This window comes from Limanda limanda, chromosome 12 (genome assembly GCF_963576545.1).
Source record: "Limanda limanda chromosome 12, fLimLim1.1, whole genome shotgun sequence".
Taxonomy (NCBI): domain Eukaryota; kingdom Metazoa; phylum Chordata; class Actinopteri; order Pleuronectiformes; family Pleuronectidae; genus Limanda; species Limanda limanda.
The window spans coordinates 11,992,737-12,019,151 of NC_083647.1; the positions used below are offsets into that span (position 1 = coordinate 11,992,737).

Here is a 26,415-nt window from a genome sequence, read left to right on the forward strand (position 1 = left end):
TGATATCAATCTGGCTCACTAACCCACCCAATTCCTGTTACATAAACCCCCCCCCCGTGTGTCAGATCCTGTTTTCCCACAAGGTAATCAAGCTCTTGACTCTGGGTTTTCTATCCTTGCTGTTAATATTTTGGGGATTTTTTCATTTAGATTTCTGCTCACTTCATCTCTCCTGTGCTCCCACTACCAGTCCTTCTGTTCGTCTGCTGTGTATTTTTTGAAGACTCAACAGAACCTCCTGCTCTTTTGTTCACCTGATATCTTGGTTCCTGTAAGGTATTAATTGTAACGTTGAAAATGCCAATCACCTAAATTGTCAATTAACCAAAAGTTGGAACCACATTGTAAATCATGTTTGTTCTTTGTCATTTTATATAAATGGCTACAAGACATGTTAGTTATATCTCCATAAATCTTAAAGCTGTTACATGTGTCACTTGACGTCCCAGCCAGAATGTCATATTTTAGACGGACTCTCTGATAACAAGGCTTCAGATCATACAGTCTCTGCTTCAGATTGAAGCGGTCAGTGTGTCTTCTGAAGGGTCTCATGTCGTGTCAGTCGTCTCCAGCTGTGGGCTCCAACGCTCAGTCAGCTCACATTCCTCCAGCAGTCTGAGTAACTCCTCCTCCGTGAGGTTTGCAGACTCGTTCTGCAAAAATACACAGACAATACGTAAGTTTTTAGAAGTACAAGTCAAGAATGTGTTTGCGTGAAAACACAGAAACCCACCATTTTATTACAACCCCTCCACACAGATCTCTGGTAGGAGTATCATTGTCACATTATTACAGAAGTCAAGATGCCATGGTTAGACTCTGGGCTGCCTCACTTTGTGTGTTTGCCTCTGTTCTCCGATGCTTGTGTGGCTGATTGTCCCCAGTTTGCACTTCTCGCTGTCTGCCTGTGTGCTCCACCAGATCCTTCAGTTCCCGTGTGGTACAAACATCATGGCCAAGTTCTAGTCTGTTATTCCTCAAGGGATTTTTGCATACATTTTATATTCGCCACCTCAAGCTCCATCATTGTCATCTGTCTCTTGATGCATCTTTGCCTCACCACCTATCCTGGTCTCCTGCTCGCAGTTAGATCATCACCTCATTGGCTTCCCTGCTCAGCCTCCAGACCCCATTACCCCACCTGCTACCACAATCTAGAGATTCCTATCCTGCTCCTCAAACTACGACACAAACCTCAAACCAAAGATGACCTAACCAAAAGAAACAGTTTTTTAAAAACTGCTTGTACTTTGCGTTTTGGATCATAATCAAGTCACGATATATATATTTGCGTTCATCTTAACTGCTCATATCTTCTTCCATAACATCCTCCAAACAAGCTCCCATTACAAAAGATTCTTTACTGGGCTTAAAACTCTGTTTTCACAAATCCACATGTCACTTTAATGCATGACCTGCGATAACAGTGGCAGGACATAATAATAAGGTGCACTGCTGAGATTGTCCCCTTTGCCTAGTTGGAAGCTGTCTGGGAAAAAAACACTTCCAATTGGATATTACCACTGTTTTTTTATTCTAGCATTCTGGGACTGCATGTGAGTTCAAGGCGGAGAGACAGCCTTGCTAAAGTAGGTTACGAGGAGAGGGGTGGGTTTTCAGAATTTAACTAAACGTCAACATGTTTTCATGGAAGTGCTTTTTCTATTTAGCAACAGCAAGTAGTCTTCGATTTCAAATAATTTGACAAAACTTTTGATTCCTAATAAGAGACGTGACTAATTTACCGATGCATGAAAGCTCATAGACAGTTGCCATCTCTTGGTGTGAGGATCCTGAACTGTGTTTAGACAGCTGCAACTAAACAGTCAAGTTGTTCCAATGATATCAACTTATTACCTTTCATGACATAAGCAATAACCCAGAAATGTATCAAGCAAAGCAGGGCTTTAAAACCTCTGGAGTAGAAAGGTAATCCTTGTCTTTCTCTCAGCATGTGCGCTGGTGTTTCTAGCTGTCCCAGTCGAACAGAATGTCCCTGGCCTTCAAATAAGGAACTCCTGTCATCCAATCATTCTGACCGTGATCCAGATAAAAGCAGGATTCATTGGTTGTTTTTCCACAAATTGCAGCAACAAAACAATCTTTAAACACATCATTATCACCTTATGAAAAATTATGTCGCCAAAGTGTTATTAAGCTGTTTTCTTTTGTACATTCACAATTCACACGGCAACATAAGGATTCATTTGGAATCATGCTGGTTGACACCTAATTCATCAACGCTAACTCTTGAGGGAAATATTTGGCTATTTAGCAGCTAAATGTTTACGAGATTTTAGCTACTATCTCTGCCAGATGTTTGGTTCTGGGGTTTTTTAAGAACATTTTGTACAGAAATTCGTTTAGCAGGCAGTGGTTTACGGAAAAAAAAAAACAGTTCACAGCTTAGCTTTTATCTTTTTTTTTGCTTTAATGCTATTGCAAAAATCCGAACAAGAAATAACGTCGCTTTCAGACATGACTTCCAGGTAAAAACTGGAGAATTGGCTACGGAGTTTACCCCGCCTTTCAAACATGCACAATGCAGTGGGAGGTTTTCTGCACAGATGTTTTTGTATTTTTTCAATCCCACAAATTATTAAATTAGATTGTTTTCCTTGTTTCCATATTAAAGCGGCCACATGACAATAATCAATAACTTCAACGTATTGATACTAGCACAGTGTGACTTATATCAGACCCGTGGCCGTGCTGTTGTTTTCACCTTTTTCTTACATCCCGCTGAGTTGCTCAAAACAACATGACATTCCTGTGTCTCATCCACCCCGCTAGTTGAAGCTAATACTCTTCATCGATCATCTGTATTCCTCCTCTGATCCGACCACCCTCTGAAAACTCTCCAGCCTCTCGCCAGGTCCCAGTTGCTGATAGACATCCCTACCAGTCAATTCTGTCCATGATCAAAGTCCTCCAAAGTGTAATGACACCCTTTCGGCCATGGCGGGTTGGCCCGTGTAACCCTTTATGATCCCTGCAATTACCTAGACGCTGCATGTCATCTTATACCACAGGCCACAGGCACCATGGACACATTCCAGCAGCAATGCCCCCTGCAACACTCTGTATTTTTGTACCTTGACATTCATGTATAGAGAAATGGCCTTTTGCCTGTGCACTTGACCTTTAACTGTAAATTGCGGAAGGGGGGGGGGGGCGACAGATCCTTGGTAGGTTTCTTTGTGTATGTACATAACTCTATGCCTAATGACATCTTGACAGGCATACACTTAGCTTCCCTTCCATGGTTACCCCTCACAGACAAAAATGAGCCATTACTGCAACGTGAGACGTATGGCACAACAAATAAAATCACTGGTGGTCAATTACCGGCATGTCACTGTTTGAGAGCTCATGAATGGGGCAATATAAAAAGTGCCACACCGGCTGAAGTATTAATAGCCAGAGCTGCCTTTAACCAGTACCAGCCGTCTCGGAGATGGCAACTAAAGGTTAAGACTTTCCTTAAGACAGGAGAGAAAAACGAGATGAAGGAAAGAAAGAGTGCTATTTACTGTGCTGACAAAATGCAGTAACCTGTGGCAGTTGTGGTTGACCTCAGGTACCCTTAATAGGAGGGTGCCTTGCGGATGACTGATATGTTTTTCTGTCTGAATGTCTGTCTAGAGTTAATCTAAAGCATTAAAGCTACATCAGTTCATCTCAGTCCATCCAATGAAGCAGCAGCAGTAGACCTACGTTCAGTAAACATCAGAGGAAATTGCAGCTGCCCAGGGAAAAAAACATGAGGAATTTGATTGAGTTTCCCTCATGAGAGAAAAACAACAATGTAGAGCCTGGTTAGAAGTAGGGTTGGGTACCGAGAACCGGTTCCAATATGGAACCGGTTCCAATACAACCGGTACCTACCCGGACCGAAATGCAACGGAGATTTCGGTGCCTCATTTCGGTGCCTGAGCCAATGGAAGACTGAGGTCTCCGCTCGTCCCGCCTCCTCATACTTCCGCTCCTTCCTTCACGGAAAGCGGCGGCTCCCGCCGGGCCCCCGCATGTCGGCCGCGGCTGCCGGTGGACAGACTCTTGTCCCCGCACTGCCCGCGCCCCGCGTGCGTCAGGGCTTCCGTGCAGGTGGTGGGGGGGAGGATCTCCTCGCGAGCCCTCTCCCCGGTGCTGGCCCCCCCCGCCGGGGGCATTTCCTCCGTGGCGGTGGGCCGCGACCGGCTCCGGGTCGGCTTGGAAAGGCTCGGGGCGGGAGGAGCGAAGACCACGCTGAGAAATGTTTCATAAAAGCGACCGCATTTTGGGGGGACGAAGGCGGGCCGAAGCCCCCCTGCGACAGCCCCAGCCGCGGAGACACGGGGGTCTCCGAGTGAAAAGCGACCCTCAGTCTTCATTTGGCTCAGGCACCGAAGTCAGAGTCACGAGTCAGAGTGTGTGTGTTTTGTATTTATTTTTATTTATTTAAGTAAAGTGTAAACTTTTGTTAACAGTTCGTATGTTATTCATAGTTTTAAGTTAAAAGGGTTTTGTATTTATTTATATTTATAATCTACTTTAAACAGTTAATATATTTGGCAATAAAAAAAGCATTTCTTAGTCAAGCATCGTTTTGTGCACTTTTTTGAAAAAAGTATCGGTTCAGGCACCGTTTAGGCAGATTTTAGAGTCATTCCCAGCTTCACGGAAAAACAATAGTCATCTATAAAATATCACCCCGTGCATTTTATACTGAACATTGGCTAAATCACAGCAAAGAAATAATAGAGGAAAAAGGACATCGTGATAGGATGGCATGGTGGTGAATACTGTCGCCTCACAACAAGAAGGTTCTTGGTTCGGTTGCATATTCTTGCAGTGTCTGCATGTGGTTTCTCCGGGGACTTCTGAAACAGTCCTAAGACATGCAGATTGGGGCTTAGGTTAATTGGGAGACTCTAAATTGAACGTAGGTTTTTATGAGTGTGAATGGTTGTTTATCTCTGTATACCAGCCATGTAATACATCATTACTAAAATCATTTATCATGGCCTTTACAAGTCTTCCTTGTGCATTTGAATAGCATGAAAATGACAATGAGTTTAATGTGTTGTTTGCCCCCAAGACACAGGCGTCCAGTTCCTCTCCTAACAATCAGTGGAAGGGTGGAGGAACCCACTGACCTTCAGTGAAACATAAAAGTTCTCAGTTCCTGTGTTGTATCAGTTTCTAGCAGATAGTTGAATCTGACAAAGCCAGAGCTGTTCAGCCCCAGAGCTATCTGCCCTGCAGTGGACCACCGCCTCTGTACAGCTCACTGTTGGCTCCTGTAAGCGCACAGTGCAGGGCTGCTCGAGTTTCAAGGTCACTGACTTCAGTCACATACCTTTGCTTTATCGGCCACAGACCCGGGGGCCTTTACTCCACTAATATAGGGAGGAATTCTCTTCATTACACCATATACGCTTTAGATGCTGATACAAATTTGTGATGTGAGCCAGCAGTTGTGACATCATTGTAAATGTATCTTGGTTAGAGGAAATACAAGTTTGTCACATGTGAGATAGTGTGGATACTATACAGTATAATGTAGTTAAGGTTTATTCTGCAGAACTTCATCGACGGCAGTATGTTGAAGCAATCGTTGGCTGAATCCGTACATACATGTGACCTACACTGTATTTTACTCACGTTGTTGTGACTGAGCCTTTAAATGAGAAAATAACCTCTTCCATGCTCAGGTGATTTACAGATTAAGCTCCGGCTGCTTCAGTGATGTCATGAACACACAGTGGACATTTAATGTTGATTTCTCTAAAAAGTTGTTCATGTGAGATTTCAGCTGTTTTCAAACTAGATTTTCACATTTTGACTTCCGCCAACAGGGTCATGTTTTCGCAGACATACTGTTATAATAATAACTGCAGCTGTTTAATGCATATTTCCTTCACAAAAGACTTCCGCAAGTGCGAAGAGAGTGGTATTAAATTGATAGCTCACAGAAAAATGAAAATTCATCTTGATTCAATCAAACATAAAATGCCTCCATACTGCACGTGTGGTGTCATCCAAGTGTCCTGAAGCCCCAACATTCTTACTCTACTCAAACCGGCATCATTTACACCAGATTTTAGGCCTAAAATGCCAGTACCAGAAATAGTGATGCTAGCGGACGTAGCAATGCTAACGTGGACCGCGCCCTTGTCCTTAGGAGAGAGTGTGTGTGGGTTTCAGGTTTGTCTGTGAGAATATGGAAGGGCCTCTGAGAAGATTATCAGAGGACTTTAAGGCTAAAAACACGGTGTAAATTAGGCTTTTTTGAGTCAATTATGAATGTCCGGGCTTGTGTACACTGGGATGACTACACACAAGCAGTATGGAGGCATGTTGTGTTTTTTTTTTTATTGGATTTGGCTGCAACACTTGTTACCCCTGAGAGAAATCAGATGATGGAGTGTGAATTTTCATTTTTAGGTGAACTATCCCTTTAGCTTAAGAATTCCTTTCTCTTCATGAATCCTCTTTTCTGGTGAAACCTGATTTTATTCTGAGAGAAACTTTTGATCTGCCAGAACAACTGGGGGCTCAACACGTTGTCCTGAAAAGTTTATCTGATCGGTCACGGAAGTGTGGGCCCTTTGCATTACAAGGGCTGTAGGTGTGTGTTTCGACTTTATACACAATCTGTGTCATTTCTATACACTATGTGTAGACATTATTACATGAGGTTATAACAATCTTTAACACAAGTTCTGAAAAACTAATTCACATTTCAGTCTCAATGGAAATAAAGAGTTAAATATTGAGTGTATAAAGATGTGAACTCCTGAGATCTGAGACCAGAGCATCACGCAAAATAACATATTTGTACTAAGTTACACAATAGGTGAGTTGTGAGCAAAACACAGAGTGCTGTTGGTCTTCCTGTATCATAAAAAAACACAAGTGCCAAAAGTGTCTTTATTAGAGGGAGATATGAGAGAGAAAGTATGATTGATGATGTTGGCCATATTAAACAGATTTATGGAACCATCCTGCTTTACGGTAAATGTTGCGATTGTCCTTCCTTTCACAGTTGATGTAGGAAAGTAGCCCATTAAATTTGAAGCTAAAGTCTAGATCAGCTATTGAGTAACTCAGATTTAACTTTGTTATTTTTTTAAATGAATAACAAAGCAGCAAGAGTCAAACAAAAAACACCTTTTTTGATAGAGGAAAGGACGTAGACTTTAGTGCACAGACAAACAGCTGAAGAAGAAATCTAAAGGTGAAAGGGGAGATTCTTTGGAAAAGCAGTGAACTGCATTGGAAGGGGTCTTGCTTGGAGGGAGAAGCAGAGATGACGCACACAATCACTGGTCTCAGATCTGAATCCAGCTCCACACGGCGTTTGTTTGAATAAATCACCAGGTAACTCTCCGGACAAACACTTGATTTCTTAACATCACACCCTGGAATCAATCAGGCTGAAGTAGTGAAGGAATCTGTAGCCACAGCTACAACACATGAGACATTTTCCACCTCTGCAGTAAGTGGTGCGCTGCAGCAGCTGGCCAGACTAAACACAGAGCAGCACGGTTCCCACTCGCAGGGAAAACATTTAATATCCAATCCATCTTGGGGGTTTGCAGATATATGGTACAGTAAAACATTTTTATTGCAAACATATTGCTAAAGCAAATTCACAGACCGTCAACCTCTTACATTGGCTTCCCTCTCTGGAATTCAAGATTCAAACTTCTTGTTCCTGTCATCACCGACTGTAAGGGGACAAAGATAAAACTACTCCTTGAAAAGTTTTGACGGACAGAGAAACAAACTGCGTCATCTGGGCTAATGCATCCCAGCTTTTATACGTTTAATTTTGGACTGAATATTCACAATAATCACCTCCTATGAGGCAGTATTAGTGGTTTACTGTTCGGGAACTGGAGCCTTGCTCGTGAAAAGAGAAAAATCTGGTTCTAAATTGAGAGAATAATTAAAAATGTTACCAATACTCGTACATAAGGGAAATGTTTGGCACTTTGGGGAATATGCTTATTTATATTCATGTGGAGTTAGTTGAGACCATTGTATAAGTATCTCTCGTTTCCCACTTTATAATGTTATTGCTCTCCTCGTTATACTCTTTTAAGAAGTGATGAACAAATGTTTTAAAGGAGACATATACATGCTTGTGTTCATAATTTTAATTTGGGTTATTACCCCTTTTTTTTACATGCTCTTATGTTCAAAAAATGCAACCCTTTCCTCAGACTGTCCATTGCTGCAGTTCTTCTTTTCAGCCTCTGCCTGTAACACTTGGTTTTTGCTCCTGTCTCTTTAAAGCCCCCCCCCCCCCTCCCCCCGTCCAGATGAAGGCCAATGTGCTCTGACTTGCCCAGTTGGTAGACTTTATGATTGGTCAACTGCTTGCCGCGCATGTAGGACATTGTCAGCGTCCTCTCTTGCTTTACCTGGCTTTGTTAGGGGGCGTGCCAGACTAGACGCTACTTTGCAAATGTGCACCATGACATGATAAGTATGTATGTTTTAATCATACCAGTATTAGCAGCTTTGAGGAATAAGTGCTTGATCCCAAAGGACATTCTTTCCCTATGACTTTGACTTTATTGCTCAAAGCAATGCAACAAAAAAACAAACTGCCCTCCTCTTAGTTATTTTGCTGTTAAATCCACCAGAGAACTATGCACAACCCCTGTGTGGTTGGTACACACTTCAGGTGCAAAAGGACTGTGAGGAGAAGCTTGAGTTACGGATGTTGTACAAATCAACTTTATGAGCAACTGTAGCTGTGTGAAAGTGTTTAAGAATGCCCTCCCACACAAATTCCGCACAAATAAATCTCCTCCAACCACAAAAAAAGCTTGGTAGAACTATGAACGTACACATCGAGGATGCTGTTTACATTGCAGGCACACACTGTGTGACACAGAGCTAAATGCAAAGTGTGTTCAGCACCAGTTGTTAAGAGACTGGCAGTTTTGATGTTATGTAATTATAATGAAAGAACAGTTTCCTATAAGCTTGACTTAATAAGCAAAGAAATTCCCTTTGTTTCTGCTCATTAAGACCGAGAATAGGTTTGAGGTTTCTTGGCATGGTGCCTTGTTTGATGTAAGGGTGTGGCGCGCACTACACACGGTAGTGGAGTTTATTACCTCACTGTGCATCTTTTATGTTAAAATTAGGCATATACCTCACACTGTGGTTCATCAGTGTTAGGAAAGATGTGTTGGATTATACATTTAAATGTGTCCTCCATCCACAACAGAACTTAGACGAACCAAACAGGTACTTTGTTGCGAATGAGCGAAAGAAGCTCACCCAACTGAACAATGACTAAGTCAAACCAATGAATTTATCACGTGTTTTCCCTTCCTCGGAAACAAAATTCAAAGGAATAAATGTCAGAGACAGCAGAAATCAGGCCTATTCACCTTTGTTTGGTGGAACATTCTTGTGTTGCGCCTTTAGCTACTGGGTTTTGGGAGAGAGAGCTACCGTTCTGTGGTTGTAACTCTACAGCGGCTCTTAAAACCAGACACAGCTCAATGGTTTCCAGGAAACGCTATGGAGCGCGGACATCGGATCTCTGAGAAGAATGCTTGAAAGCAATGAAAACACCATGGAGGACACAAAGCCATCAGTGTAGTACACGTCCATCCTCGCCCTCAGAACAAGGCTGCAATCAAATAACGGCAGAGCGATAAAGTTTAAGAACTTTATCGCTCTGTTCAAAAAAAGCCTATGACAACTCATTTTAAACTGTATATAGAGTGTGTTAGTGATACAAAGAGAAAGTAGGAAAATGAAGAAGAGGAAAAATTACGGGCCTGCAGAGACACGATTATTTCATGTGATTTCATCGTCCCCCTGTGAGAGTGACGTATGAACTGTGAGCTTGGAATAATCACAGAACCTTCGAGGAGTGTTGTAATACAGACTGTGTGAGGACTCGAGTGAATTTAACCATGTGTCTTGTTGTGTGTGTGTTTGTGTGTGTGTGTGTGTGGGGGGGGGGTCCAGGTATTACTCTATTTACATTGTCACATTCTCGAAACTTGTCTTCAACAGGGACAAAAAGCGAATCCCCAAAACGGAAATCATTCAGCTTTAATTTAATTTAAGTTATGATTAAGATGATTTATAGCAAGTCCCCAGGAAATGAGTGCAAGTCAATGTAATGTGCTCTGAAGACCGGGAGAAATTTCTGTGTATGTGTGTGTATGTGTGTGTGCGTGTGTGTGAATGAACGTAGCTGTTTTGAACTTACAGTCATCTCTGGGCTCTGGCCCAGGATCTCCAGCTGCTGTTGGATCTCTTGGAGCTGCCTCTCCAGCCCTCTCCTCTCCTTTCTATCCTGCAGGACCTTCTCTCCTGGCTGCGGGTCCCAATCGCACTTCCAGCCAACCTCTGAACCGCGGCCCTGATACACAACAGACAAGACTGTTTCTCAAAGGGAGCAAACAACACATTTCGCGTGTAGGTGCTCTATTACAGCTTATGACAGTCACTCTGAAACATTTAGAAAACAGATTAAAACCATATCTTTTAACAGCTCCAAGTTTCCTGAGTTATAGTTCGCTGATCTCTGTTAAAACTTTCATCATCGAGTTTTGGCCTAAAGACGTAGCGGTACACATACAATACGCAACCGTTCTATCCTGCTTTTTACAGACCACACAGTAAAATCAGGTACTTATTTAGGACTTGTGCAAGTTTAACACAAGGCTGAGCCAGAGCTGCAGTCTACATGGGTCCGTCATAAATCACACAATTATGGCATCCACATGCAGTGGGTTGACACAGTAAACCACAAGCTGCATCCAAAGCAAACTCTGAAATTGGGTCAGGAGGAAATAGGAGCGTCATGTCTGGACAACCATCAACGGGCAGCTGATAAGTGAGAGGATTGTCATTCTGACCAAACGTTGGATCTTTCCCTCCGACTAGGTCACACAGATGGAACGATCCAAAGTTACAAATGACATAAATATGTCAGCTACATTTATATTAAAACATGTCACACAGCTGTCACATGGTTTGCCAACACTGAGATGCAACATCACAATGAAGGAATAGCATTGGCGAATGCAGCCTGATGATCAGTAGCTATATTTGCTAAAGTATAATTGTGGTAAATCTCTAAGTTAAACTTGTATAATCCATTCACACACCACACACTGTATGTATATTTAGTATGGATGGAAACATCGTGGTAAAATGAACAATATCTTAGCAACAGACAAGTAAAGGACCTGTGTAAAAATACACTGCCACTCTGTAAAACCGGCGGCTATGTCCAAAAAAATTGTTGGGACTGAAAGGATGTTGCCAACCACAGGACTGTTTTGGAGTATCAATCCAGTGCCATGTGGTTGAAATCTCCATCTCTGTTGGTTAGTCTGGATGCCAGGCAGGCGTATGTATGATCCAATAATGTCCAAATTGATGGATATTTCATGAAATGTCGACAACTCAATGGAGACTCAAATACAGCGTAATGGTTGGTTGCAGGAGACAGAAAGAACCATTAGAAATTATGAACTTAACTTAAACACCAAGAAGCTGAATCTGCTTTGACACATTTCGGTTAAGGAAGTATTAAGTAGGAGGAGAGCTCATTTAAGTCGAGCCAGCATGTAGAGAAGATGAGTGAATGCTTCTCTTAATGAGCAAAACAGACATAGGTGATGTCACGTAACGCATGTCCACAGTTTTTTGGCCACTGGATGATACCTGTGTGAAGCTAATATTGAAAGCTTTGCAAAACAGAACCCCCTGAGGCATGTGTGTGGTCTCACCTTCCACTGGCCTCTGTTTCTCTATAGGGAAATAATGACAGCTTCTATTTGAAGCCTTCTTTTAAGTGGTCGTTACTAGAGCCCTTCTGTTAAAACTCACTCATCCAGACTACAAAACACAAGGGGATCAGACTCCTGTCATGCACCAGAGTGAGAAACGCAGAATACCAACCAGGAAAAATAAAAATTAAAGTCTAGCTTTACCACCATCCTCACACCACTAAATGCATGTTTCCAAAAAAGCCAAAATCTTTGGGAGAAACAGTTTATTTAATTTGGAAACAAACGGCTGCCCTACTTTCAAAGAACTATAGGCTCTCAAACTTTGAAGCTGTCTGCAAAGTTTAGCAGCGATAAAGCGATCAAGGATAACAGTTTGAATGAAGTTGGCATGTGTGTCACGTGTTTCTTTATGAGACTAAATCCCTCGGGTATTGGCACACTACAAATCCTGAGAAGTGTAAGTTCACAATCGCTCACAATTACTGCTTAGCCATTACTAATCTCTAATGGCAAGATTAAAGACTTGTCTTTTGTCTTTGCTTTGTCCTCGCTATCTCTACATTGGTCCTGGATCACCTTAGCACCAGTGACCAAATCTAGCTAATCTGAGAAGTTTATGTAGTTAGCTGCAAAAAGCTACAACAGAGCAGGTCACACGTCAGTCTCACACAAAATCCCACTTTTGCTCCTCTCACTGAAACTAATAACAAAAAGCTTAATAATACTAATGCATATATACTAACAATTGCCAATCACCACTAAACACAAAGGACAGTTGAGGTTGATGGGAGTATCGTTAGCTTTGCAGGAATTTGGAAACAAACACAAATATTGAATCCAATGCTCCTGTATGACAGGTCTCATCATAAATGAAAAATTGGGAACATTCTTTTTTTGTGTGTGTGTGTGTGTGTTTTCTTGTGGACATTTAACACTTTTATAATTTAAACATGTACAAACTATCCACAATTTGTTTTTGGTTTTCTGTCACAAAAGTGACCCCACACTTGCTATTCAACCTGCAGTTCTTCACATTGCTAGTAGCATATATTTTGATGTTTAATCCTATTTAGAGTGATACTTAACCCAAATTTGGTCATCTTAAAAAGTCGACGAATGTACCACAAAAGCACCACGAATGTCTACCCTACACAAAAATTCATGCCAACCCATTTCAGACTTGTTGAGATATTTCGGTCTAGAGTTAAGTTGTGGATCGCACAACCCAGAGAAAATGTTCTCACCCACTAGAGAACTTCCATATTTGTAGAGACAAAGCTGAAAAAAACAATTCCTAATGTGTAACACATCAGTGTGACAAGATGTTCATAGAGTAGTTCAAACTGGTTTAATGCTGCTAGAAGGAGTAGGCTATGTAATAGCGTTGTTGACGATTCAAAACCACTGTGTGAGATCATACGTTTTTTTAAACTGGCAGGGTTAATTTTCAATTTCATAGGAGACTCACAAGCCAATAACTTCTCATATGCAGTGTTTTGTTCTTTGTTTCTTAATAATCGATGCAGCAGTTATAAGAACTCAGTGCAACAAGTTCAGATTAATTTCCGAGACATTGGCATGGCTATCCAGAGGATCAGTCTGTGCTCTTGTGCTCATCATATTGTAGTAATGATTCACATCTTGGAGACGACTGAGGGAATAAAGTTTTTTGACTTCAGTAGAATCCAGCGATTGTTCTAGTACATTATGGTATTTGTGGTTCTCCTGGAATGTGTGATAGCTTTAACTCATTAAAGCTGAGAGAGAGAGCAGAGGAGAGAGACCAATGTTCTGCTTATCTGAACCTCAGCAAAACACTTGTTATCGGCTCTCCACGTTAAAGCCACTTGACATACTGCTGAGGGTGTCCAATAATCACGTCACCTGTTTGGGTCACGGGACTCCTGGGAGGCCACAAAGATCTGGACTCTGTTTTCTTCGAATATGAAAAACACGTAAAACATAATTAACTTTTAAGAGAGAATCCTCTCAGCCAGTACATTAGTGCCTCGGGATTTGACGATACTCTCCCGTCACATGCAGATATGAGTAAAAGCATTGAAAATAGTAAACACAGGATTCCACTGACTCCCAAGTGCAGATTGAAATCAACACGAGTGTTATTAAAACAGAGAAGAGTTCTCTGTGTGACATGATGGCCCCAGACAAGCTGTCCTTGGTTTACCGCATGTTTCAGATTTTACTTTCCCACAGTACAGAAAAAGAATGACTTGCCAATTGCCACAAGCGATACGATCGTTGGTATATTATTTGTACGACCTATAAATAATTTTAATCAAACATGCCATTGACATTCATTAAGTGCATATTGATATCCTTTGATCTTTTTCATGATTTCAAATAGAGGCGAAACATTCCATTGGGAGGTTGTCACAGCGTTTGAGTGTGAAACAGCTGCAGCAGTTGATGGATGATCCGTTGTTGTCCAGAGTGACAAAATAGGGAAAAATAGTTGAGATTATAGTACGCCAAACATTTCACTTCAACTTAATTAAAAACAAATGTTGGATGCTTAACACTCAACACTGACTTTGCTGTAGCTTACGTTCCCGTTAAAAGAACATATAATATATCCCATCAGTCACATTAAAGTTGTTAGACAGAGGAGGGAGCCACTGAGATTGGAAGGCTGGAGTGTCTTCCCTGCTCGAATGTGGGTTGCATCTGTGGTGCACTTCGCCGAGTACAACAGCTGGAACATCTCATGCAGACACATTCTCAGATATATCTCATAAACAGAAAAAAAACGAATATTTAGGTCACCATCGTGTATCGGTGTCTTGTGTGTCCTATTACAAACATGTGTGAACCAGTCCAAGGCTTAGTTCATGTTCCTTCTCACATCAGGTGTTGAGCAGGGCTGCTCAAAATCAGACCAAGTATCACTGACGTGGCTTTATGACCTTATTTGCACAGTCAAGACAAGAAAAACTGTTTTCTGAGGCAGCAAATTCAAAGTGTCAAACATTATGAAAAGAGTTAATAAGTTAAACAAAGAGGAAAAAGTAATGGCTCGATGAGTTTTCTCTAAAAGCACTTCTGTGATGTGAACGCCAGACAACGTTTCAAACAGCAATATGCTTTTGTATGCAGTAGCCACAAAATGGCTCACTGGCCTTGACTCTGGAGGGCTCTGATGTATTCAAAATATCATAAGAGACGGGCTATGCAAATAATGAACCATTGTGTTTTTGTCATACAATGAGTTACTAGTTTATTAGGTAGTATAATGCCTGATTCAACTCTACAATATACTGCTGTAAAGGGTTGTGAATTGTTGTCATAAACTGCACTTTTAACGTATATTGTAATACAGTTGAAATTGGGTCTAATTTCAGCCTAAAACAAAGTTGACACAAATCAATGAAAATCTGTTGGAGCCTTCTGGGTAAGGAGCTCTGTAGCCTCAGACTGGTCAGACTGCCCATGATGACCAAAGTCCACCATCAAAAGCACCTACAATGGTCACATGACCCTCTGAACTGGTCTATGGAGTGATGGGTCATGTATACTTTTACATAATGTGGACAGCCGGGTCTGAGTGTGTCGTTTAGTTTGGGATCAGGATCAGGACTATGGGAAGCAAAGTCATCAGAGGCAGGGTGATGCTTTGGACGACGTTCTGCAGGAAACCTTCAGTCCTTAGTGTAGCTTCTTCAACTCTGCGTAGTGGATAACAATGAAGACAGACTCCCAAGGAGATGTCTTTCCGAATGATTTATGATGATGTATGCACAGCAACAGTTGTACAGATAACTGGTACCTTCACCAAATTTTCGTTTTCACACTGACTCCCAGTGTATATCTTCCCGAGAGAGTCCAGAGCAAAGAGGAAGTACCACCACAGAATCGCAAGTAATAGCGCTTTCAGAATAAAACGCTTGCTCTAACTCAAGCACTACTCCTCTCCATCCCACCTTCCGAGAAGACACACACACTCAACCCAATAACCAACCTCCCTTTATGCGCAATTATAAAAGAACAGGGTGATGGGAACTCAACGAAAAGAAACAAACAAAAACCTGAAGTGGCGATCCGCCTCTGTCACAATAAATGTGTCAATATAGCGCAACAACAATATACCCCTACCACATTAGCATTCATATAGTTGATATGGGTATCAGTAGCATTTCCAATTTCATAGATCATGGAAGTAAAGATTTCAGAAAAACTCTTTTGCAGCTTGGATTTCTAACCCACCAGATTCTGTAACGACAAAACTACGAAGTAAGTCGAAACATGCTGAACCTTCAGTCTGGATTTAGAGGGAAGAGATTTAGTGGACAGGCAGGCAGTTAATGTTGGGACTGATTGGTGTGTATTCCCCTGTGTTTACAGGCATGTATTGTCAAATGGCTACACATTGCAAAGGGGACAGTGTTGTTTTTGATCAAAGACAGCCACCCATACTGACTCACCCAGACATGGCTGACATCGTGTTGCTCAGAACAGCACACTCCTCTCCTTACTTTTTTCCCTCCCTCTGTTTCTCTGCGAATCTGAGCTATAGTAGAAACTCTGGCTGTGCCACGTGGACCCAGGCTACCTGCCAAGGCCTGTCCGCATGCCTTGCCACGAGCACTCCCTGTGAGATCTCGAGAGTAAACTGCTCGGAAGCTATGGCTGAGCGTTTCTATGCAACCCCCTTCTCCTCCTCCTCCTCTTATTTCTCTGTATCTCAGATTGACATTCTGCCCGGCTGTGACCCAAGTTATCTGCCAAGTTATGAGGCAAGCGTGCTGCGTTGTGCACCGACCTGCTTGTTGATACTTGGGTAAACAAGGTATATTCAAATAAATGTTTTTAATTCTGCACCACTTGCCTGGCAAAACATTGAAGTTTTATAACTCAATTTTCCCCTCCCATTTTTTTAAGTATACACCTCAGAGCTATCTGTGACTACTGCTGCATGAGAGATGATTTGTGGATCACTGTGTAGTGATGTCAGTCCTAGATACAATATTTGTTTGTGTCCACTGTGTCCTTTTCCCCTTCAGAAGTGAAGGTTTTACATCTGTATTTTGGATCCCGTGTTGATGACATACTGAATGTGATTGCTTAACATTCTTGAAGTATTACAATATTCACTTGTGGGTCATCTGGATCATCTTCTACTTACTTTTGTTTCACATGTGAGGGTGGTCTGGAGCGATCACAGTTGAACAAATGAAAAAATCTTGGTGCATCCCACAAATGAAAAAAACCTGGTGAATGTGATACTGGGTTTGAATATCTGCAGCATATTTGAGAATAATCAGAAGAGCGTTTCAAGGTCAAAGTCTGTTTGATCGGTTTTAAGTTTTCACTGCTCCTGTTGTTAGTGACAGACTCGTATAGGATCATTGTTTAGTTTCATTCCCTTTGCTAGTAAATGCTCATTTAAGGTTTGCCAAATAATGACACAGACAAAAGAAATTTGAACAAAGAGCTTAAGAAGCAGACCATGTTAAATGTTCATCGAAAGCATCTGGAGGGGGAAATGGTCCAAGCATCTTTTTGCACTTTTTGTCTCCCAGTGACGAAAGCTGTGTATTGTCAAGTCTTATATCTACATTTCAGCTGTTAACGGCCTTGAAGAGTTTCATGGCACTTTTTCAATGTCAGAGAAAATGTAGGAAGGTGTGAACTGTCTGTGTAATGTTTAAAATAATAGTTAGCACCTAACAGCTGTGTCTGAAATCAAAATGTGTATTTATACACAGTAGGATGAGTTCTGCCCTATGTTATAATATAAAGAATAAAAGCCTGTGATGATATTCTAAAATGTTTTAATGCTATTTAAAGGGCCATGGAGACGGGAGATTAGCGAATATTTTAAGGTTGGTTTACTGTTAACAGATGACTAAATTATCCACTGTGGAGTGTAATAATGAGTGGAACACTTAGATCTTAACCAAGACAAAGAAAAAACCTTGAAACTCTTTACACAACTGCTGCTGTGGATAACGCCAGTGGGTGAGGCATTTATAAGAAGACAATAAACTGGGTCTCATGGGAATTACAGGGTGGAGAAGGGTGTGGGTGTGGTGTCTCTTCGCTCCAGCCAAGTTAATCTTGTGAAAAAGCCCAAGCGTGCCACATGGCAACCCTGACATCTCACTTCTCACCATTCAGCTGTCCGGCCATCAGAAGAACATAAAAACCACTGAGGCTGCAAAGATGATATTAACAATTCCCATAGCACTTTAAAGTAAAATCAGAACATTTTAATTTAATTAGCTTACCCATGCTAATACAGTTCAAAAAGCCACCCAGTCAATTGCAAGCTGCACCAGTGTTATAGCCATTAGATAGTAGAACCCTACCGATATGAATCTTGAGAGGCAGATGCCGTTATTATAAAAATTCCAATACCTTTATATCTGCTGATATTTGATATTTTTTTTAATGTGGCGATCATTCCTAAGACGTCTTTATCAAACCCTTGGGGTAAAGAAATGTAATTGAAAGTGGTCTGTATTCATTTATTTATACTTTACACTTTTCTAGTCTTGATGACCTCTCAATGCACTTTGCATTCCCACACACATTCATACAGTAAAGCTATTTCCAGCACCTTTTATATCAAACATCCCTCCCACACTGAAAAGACAGCCGTCAATTTGGGTTTCATTGTTTTGCCCAAGGACACCTCGGCACGCAAAATGGATGGAGGAGCTGATGATCAAACTGCCGAACTTTTTGTTACTGGACAACCCTCTATATTCCTCCTGAGCCTAAGCTGCCCAACTCTGGCTTGATATTTTACAGTTTAGTCAGAAACATTATTGTGAATAGCCATAAATAGAAAACACAAATATGTCCAAATATATATTTTTGCATGATTATATAAAATTACAATTTTAAAATAAAATTACGTGATATAACACTGATATGCTTATGTCAGGAAAAAGGTCATCCCAGCCAATTTATATCGGACAGCCAAGATATCCATTGGGTTCAACTGAATATGCTAGACTTTAGCCACTGTTATATATAAAATATAGCCGCATTCCCTTATGTTGGGAATGAGCATATTGTCAATATTTCAGTAGGGATATGGAAATCCAATAACAAAGAGGACACTTTTTGTCTTAGCAGAGAGGACATAGTTTCTTTTATTTTCCTGATGTCATCTTTACAGAAAAGAGACACATTGTTCTACCAAAAAATACACTACGTTCGTCTTCTTTGTTTACTTTCTAGTTTAGTTTTTGTTTTGAGGACAGGGCGCATAGAGTAAACATGTAATAAACAGTATACCACGTCTATATATGTATACTACACGTATATCTGAATCACATGTCTGCACAGTATGAATATGTCATGTATTCTAATAGAGGCAGTGATTAAAATAAAGAACAAACCTACATTTAAGATGAATATAACATGACCAAAGCGTTTCCACACATGTTTAATTACATGACCGGACTAAATAAGATAAATTTGCTAACTGCCGGCTGACCGCTTCGTGGTGGTCAAAAGGGCGTTCTCTGCCCAAAGCTCTGCTCGCTGACTTAATGTTTGCTCTTGTTAAAATCATGGGTGCTCATCAGCAACCGCACAGTGTGACTAAGTGACCTCATCGTCTTACATCAAAATATAGCCGATCCAATGCACAACACAAACACAGCTGGAGTTACTATGCAAACGCACAAACACAAAGAGCTGACACGCTCGTCGTTAACGGAGGCAACTGATGCAATCAAACGCAGCAGGACAATTTCTTAAAACCATAATATCATCCATTAATGTTCATTGTAACCACTCTTTCAAAAAGAAGCCACATTTGAATGAATGGCATATGTAATCCTGATCTGTGACACACACACACACACCCATGTCACCAAACGCCAACACTAGCTAATTCTCATGACAGAGTCCCCTCCTCTGGCTCCGAACTGTGGGTGGTGCAGGCATTACCACACAGTGTTACAGTAGGAGGGGTGCACTGTACATTGATGCCGTATGTGCCAACAGATGTTTTTAATGACAGGCAGCCTGTTTCAGCTGAAGACTGAGAGAAGAGGAGATGAGTAAAGAATACTCGGGCAGCGCTGCTGTATCATAAGCACAATATTAAAGTCGTCCAAGTGCAGCAGTGTTCAAAGTTGTGTTTTGATCCCATTCAGTCCAGATGATTAAAGTAGGGTTTATCTGATCTTTTTCCTATCATCACTTCAAAGCCAGCGAGGCATATTTTCATCATGAATTCTACTGTGACTCCCAGTTTGGCCATGTGATGAGTTATACTGTGCATCCACAACCTAGAAATTCGATAGTTCGATAATATGATGATAGTTCATTATCAGACTCTGTAACTCTGTGACTTTGTAACTGTGTAACATGTAAATGGGAATTTGAATATACAATTATATTAGCAATAGGGTAATCATCATAATCTTAATAGTGTGTTAAGGTCAAATTAATGTGCACATGTATTAACAGTCATGGCAGTAAAGCATGCACATGTCACTGCATCACCTTGAAGAAAGAGAACAACCTCAATGACGAATCACCTCTTTTAAAGACACTTTCCATCGCACAAAAACACCAAGCACACTTTTGTACGAAAACGTCTTCCTATAAGTTGCCGATTTGCTTCGTATACAGTAGCTAAAGCATTCTCCATGTATTAATGTCTCCAAATGAAAGGGGAGGCCTCGTTCTTTTTCTGGAGCTGGCACTCCTTTACCTCCACCAACTCTGTAATTAGCTCCTGATGCAGGCTGACTCTCCTCTGTGGCAGTGTACCAGCTGACTGCATCCACCCTCGCAGGCTCAAATGATGAACTCTAATACCACTAAGGTGACTGCACAGGAATGCACAGGCTGCTTCTCGGCACGGAATATCAATCACAACTTATTGAGGATGCTGGATGCCGCCAAGTTCTGAAGTCACAGATTCAAGCCCCGACTGATCCTTTATGAGCGAGTGCTCACTGGGGAGAGGTGAATAACTCCCTCTTCTGTGTAAAACGTGACAGATGATCGATCCGACACAGCCAGGAGCAAAAGACAATGGTACACGTGGAAATCAGCAGGCCATGATTTAATATCGCAGGAAAAAACAGATTCAGTGGTGTTGAAACAGAAACAAGATGAGCTCTTTTATGATATTAGACATTAGAGACTGTGCTGGAATGAGGCAGGCAAACTAGCAGGATCCTGAACTGCTGCCCAAATGGTTTGAGTTAGGATCTACGACAAGTGTGAGCTACTACCGAGATGAAACGTAACCGCAAGACAAAAGCATATTTACTTTTACGACCACCTTTAGGATTTATGGTCACTTATGTGGATTGAGTGACTGGCCGTGAAAGAGATTTATTGTGTGCCTCATAAATGCATACCACAACAGTGCAGCAGGATTTAAGTAGGTCAATCAACTGCTTTTCAATACCTAGAAGTGCGATGTTGCAAAACATTTCCATTTATTGTGCAACATACGACATTACATCATTAGCAGCAGTATAGTATATTAGCAGCAGTACAGCTCCGAATGTGAATAATCTGCAACCAGTTACTTGCGAGATAAAGTTTTGTGTCATTGTTAAATTCATATTTTACATCATTTGAACAGGCATGCCAGCGTTTGCGATTCGAGCGCTAATGAGAAGCAGATGACTGATGGGGGATTTTACTTTCTCTAAAAGTGTTTTTTTAAACCAGACAAGATGATTAAAGGGTGGGAAGGGAGGGAAAGTTGGTTGCACATGTCCAGCTGTCCGGCAATATCGTAATCTGTACGACTGGCCACAGTAGAGAGTCCTGCAACAAGGGAGTGTTGTCTTATTTAAACAATGACAGTGTGTGTACTCGTTCAACTTCAGCACCACCTCAGCCATTACAACAAGTTTGAACATTTTAGATGTGGGAATTTAAAGAATTACAGAGTCATGTCTTCATCTAAACGCTCCCCAGAGTTCCCCAATTGATCATGTGCACATCTGGCTGGGCTCAGTCAAGTCTCAGTGGAAACGATTGTAGAGAAAACTGGGCTTTTGAGATGTAGTTTGTCTTTGTCAGGCCAAGAGGTCGAGCATATTCACTCAGGTCAACACACTGATTTCTGCTAAGGCTGCAACTAGGGTTGCAAAATTCTGGGAATATTCAAAGTTGGAAACTTTCCATGGGAATTAACGGGAATATACGGGAATTAACGGGAATATACAGGAATTAATGGGAATAAACAGGAATTAACGGGAATAAACTGGAAATGTTGTGGGTAATTTATACTAACTGTATTTACATTGTCATATACAGACATAAATATAAACACTTTGTTTTGTCATAGGCTGATTTGAGCCCTGAGGAAACTTTGGGCACTTGACTATATGCTTCTGCATCGTTGTGTCATTCTTAACATAGGTCTTTGCACAGTATTTGCAAATGTACACAGTCTCTCCTTCTACATTAGATGGGGTGAAATGCCTCCACACATGAGATAGTGCACGTGGCATTGTTCTGTAGAATAAGATGAGAAAAAAGTTTGTAAAAAAATACTAATACAATGCCAGAGATATAAATAGTTAGCCAAACAATTGGAATCGTCTGTAAACATATTTTGCAATTGATGGATAAATGAATGGAAATAGGCTAGATGAACAGATGAACAATCCTCAATCAGCATGCTAATATATTTTCCCCAGTAATAACATGGAAACTTACCTGACTAGTCCTTAACTCTACAGCAGGCTTCAATAGCCCTGCTGTAGTGTGAAGGATGCTGGGAGTTATCTGTGCATGTGATGGAAGAATGCACAGTGGAGGGTTGAAACTCAACATGCATCGTGTGCTGCATTCGATACATCTTTAAAATAGAGTTTTGAATGATGTTTTTATTGCTCAGCGTTTAATTTGCGTAGTTTTTTTTTTTTTTTCCAAAATTCCCGAGCTAAACTTCCCATGGAAACTTTCCGCCCCTTTGCAACCCTAGCTGAAACTAATGATTATTTACTGTATCAGTTACTCTGCCAATAATCTACATGAGTAAATAGTCAATCAGTTAAATAGTGAAGGATGCATTACAGTTTCCCAGAACCTAACTCGGGGTTAATCAGGCCGCTTCTTTTATCCAACCATGTGCCCAAAACCCAAAGATATTCAGAGTATTATCACAAGAGAAGAAGACAGCAAATGTGTTTGAGGAGATCAATTATTTTGTTTCATTATTGTTTTTTAATGATGATTTGTTGATGTCTTAAATTATCAATTTTTAAAAGAGTTACCAATTGTGTGCTGCAAAACATTGTGCACATATCTTCAGGCAAATACTGTTATCTGATACATATGAGTTAAATGGAAAGCTGATTACTGATAATCGGGTAATTGATTTCTGCAAATTAGTCGTGGGCAGACATTAAGCGAGGGGTGAGGTACATCCTGGACAGGTCATCAGTGTATCACAGGGCTGACAAATAACCATTCACTCTCACATTCACATCTACAGGCAATTTAAAGTCTCAATTTAAAGTCTCAAATAGTTGTGGGAGGAAGTGAAAGTTCCCAGAGAAAAGCCACACAGACATGAGGAGACCATGCAAATCCCACAGTGGTTTGGGACCTTCTTGCTGTAAGGTGACAGTGCTCATCATTGCACCACCTTCCGCCATCCACTGACAATTCTAATCATCTAAACAGACACCAAAGGGGCACAGCATACATGACTTCCATAGCTCAAGTTCAAATGTTAAGCTTTTATGTTTCAATGTGGTCTCTATATACCAGCCGATGACTGACTTGGTAAGTTTATAGTGGGAAATATTTATGCCAGTAACATAATTATTCTGGACATTGTGCCATAGGTCCTTTTGCTTCTCCTGCACCGGCATTAATGTACTGCAGTTTTTCCTGATAGTATTGATAGTAGAAAATGTCACCCTGGGTTCACAACACAGAGTTTTCAAGTTTTTATTACTACAGGAACATTATTTTCCGCTGACAGACTACGTAAATGATGAGCATGCCATCTGGCATTAAAGCACAGTCAGATAAGGTCCTGAGCTCACGTCTAGGATCAGAAAGCCCAAGACCAAGGCCTGGAAAATTCTTGAGTTATAAATATCTGTGAAGTTGGTTCTCCACTGTCTGATGTGGCAGATACGTACAGATCACTCATACAATGTGCACTCAGGTTAGCATTATAGATGCTGGTTGTATGCTTCCACCAACCAGGGCAGTTTCAGTCTACATTCATCCTTTACAGACTCATATGAGGTCAGCTCGGCCTTTGACCACTGAAATGTAACAAGTTCATCTTTGAGTCCAAGTTACTGGTCAAAATTGAAGAAATCCCCTGAAGGCCGACCTGCGATATCATGTTGAAGTGGCCAAACAATTTTCTGTAAAGCCACCATGAACTTCACCTTTGACCAGCTACATTTAAATAGTTAATCCATGAGATAAGTGAACATTTGTGCCAAATTTGAAAGGATTCTATCAAGGTCCAAATGCTGACAGTAGCATAAAAAAGGTGCATACATGAACCAACCCAGAACTAACCCAACATACAATAAAATATTATGAAGAAATAAATGCATCAAAAGTTACCACTTCTCATATGGAAATAACATAATCTGTTTAATAATGAAACAACAGTCTAGGAAATATTTTACACTAAGTTTAATAGTGGGAAATAATGCACAAGAGGCTTTATAATATGACCTTCCTATGGAGACGTGGTTAAGTGGATGGAAAAATGAGGCAACCCTCGGTTCCAAATTACAGCGGCGAACGCAAGACTATTTTTTCACCACTTACGAATCAGGGTGTAACTCTCCCAGGGTCAGTAACAATAGATTTTACAAGATGTTGCCATCGATGCCCTGCTGAGCTGACATTGTATAAGACTTATAACCTCGTCTCAGAGCAGCCACGGATGGTGTCTGATGGCACTCTAAGGAAACACTGGAATCACACATACCTGGGCCACGCTGATGTTTGTGTAGGAACTTTGCACCGAGACAAATTCTTCAACGGGGAGGAAAAGGCGGATTTTCGAGTCAATGTCACTCAGCTGCTCCAGGTCAGAGGGCACTGGGGTGTAACCTTGTCCTGTCGGGACTGACATCGCCCACACGTCCGCCTGGAAGAGAAGCATCACTGAATTAAATCATAGCCCACTGAGAATGAGCCTGCTTTATTTCGTGGTAACCTAAATATGGGAATGATGAACATTATAATTTTTTGCTTAAGCAGTAATCTTATAACATGACCTTCGAATTCCCTTCTGTTAGGCGAACAGGGTGCCACACAACAACAACTACATAGTCCAATGCCAGCACTTTGTCCATTGCCCCTTCCTCACTGTAACTCTGTCCCAGTGAGTTTCATTCATATCCTATGTGAACCACTGGGTGGGTGGTGAGCTTATCCAGGCTCAGTGGTGAGATACGATCTCGTAGCAATGCTATGGTGAAAAGCAAAAGCGCAACTCCACAAAGAACGCAGCTGTAACCTTTGATCGCTGTCAGGGGGGAGTAGAAGAAACTTGGCGTAAGACAACAGCAAACATTCGGCTCTATTAATTAGGTGGAGCAGCAAACAAAGCCAAAAGGTAAAAAACGTCTCCCACAAATACTTATGAGAAAGATTTGTTCCTTGGACTTTGCTGAATACCTCATTCTGTCACTTTAGAAAGTCTACTCCACTACTCAGACTCTATCCCATTGATATGATACAAAATCAACTATTCTTATTCAAGAGAGTATCCTGACTTATAGTATTATCTGCTGATCTCTACCACCTGACCAGGGGGACTGACCAAGCAGGTAAGGTCCGCGGGGATACTTCCCATCCGTGGAGTTCCAGCTGATCGGAGGGAGATCGGAGGTACGGACAACGCGAGATTAGAACCAACCGAACCAAATGCACATTTTTTCCCTTGGCAATAACACAATTAAACAAGATGAGAGCCATGTTGAGTTATGTTGAGTTATGTCATTAATTGTCTACTTAAACTGTGATGGCAGCTGCTACAGATAATCTGGATTCTTTGTTTATCTGATTTGTTTTCAATGTTGTTGGAGAACATTAAAGTAAAAATTTGAATGTATAAACAAAACACTAACAACGTGACAACAAAAACATTGTTTGTTTTCTCAGTGAATGAGTCTATATAAACAAGGAACACAACCGTGTTAAAGGTTTTATTTTAGTCGTAAAAGAAAGAAATCGATTCCATCTGTAAAAGATGGAAATTTATTTGCTCTGTTGCCGAAAGTAAGAAGCAAACTGTCTGTAGCTTTACAATACACAGAGTGGTATCACTCTTTACAGCACCTCTGGACAACAGGGCAAATACACATATTTATTACCCGTGTAATAAATATCACTACTGTTTTCTTTTCCTTAAACCCTTTTGTCTTTCAGCTTATTGGACAGCCCATAGTGAAGAGATGGGGAAGGTAGCAAGAGGAGAGAGAGAGATGATGTATGTCATGCACACAGGACCCAGATGGACTCAAAGTCAGGACGTTGCAACATAATTTTGCTAAATCTGGATTCGCTTAATGATCAGTCAGTTCATTTTCAAAAGAACGATCCTGTGGTTGTTCCAGAATCCCCCGTAATGAGAACAAATGTTCTTCCTTATATATAATTTCAACATAGGTAAGAGACAAATGCTGGAGTTCCACCACTGCAG

General features: G+C 41.1%; 1 protein-coding gene across 1 annotated transcript in view; it reads right to left on the minus strand.

Annotated features, from left to right (window-relative positions):
• Nucleotides 1–548: 548 nt before the first annotated feature.
• The window catches only part of fsip1 (fibrous sheath interacting protein 1), a 29,617-nt gene continuing 3,750 nt past the window's right edge, over nt 549–26,415 (minus strand). Inside the window, exons 8-10 of the mRNA XM_061082997.1 lie at nt 24,694–24,855; nt 10,235–10,387; nt 549–653 (exon numbers count right to left, since the gene is read on the minus strand). Coding sequence (XP_060938980.1) covers nt 549–653; nt 10,235–10,387; nt 24,694–24,855 — 420 coding nt within the window. The remainder of the gene's footprint in view (nt 654–10,234; nt 10,388–24,693; nt 24,856–26,415) is intronic.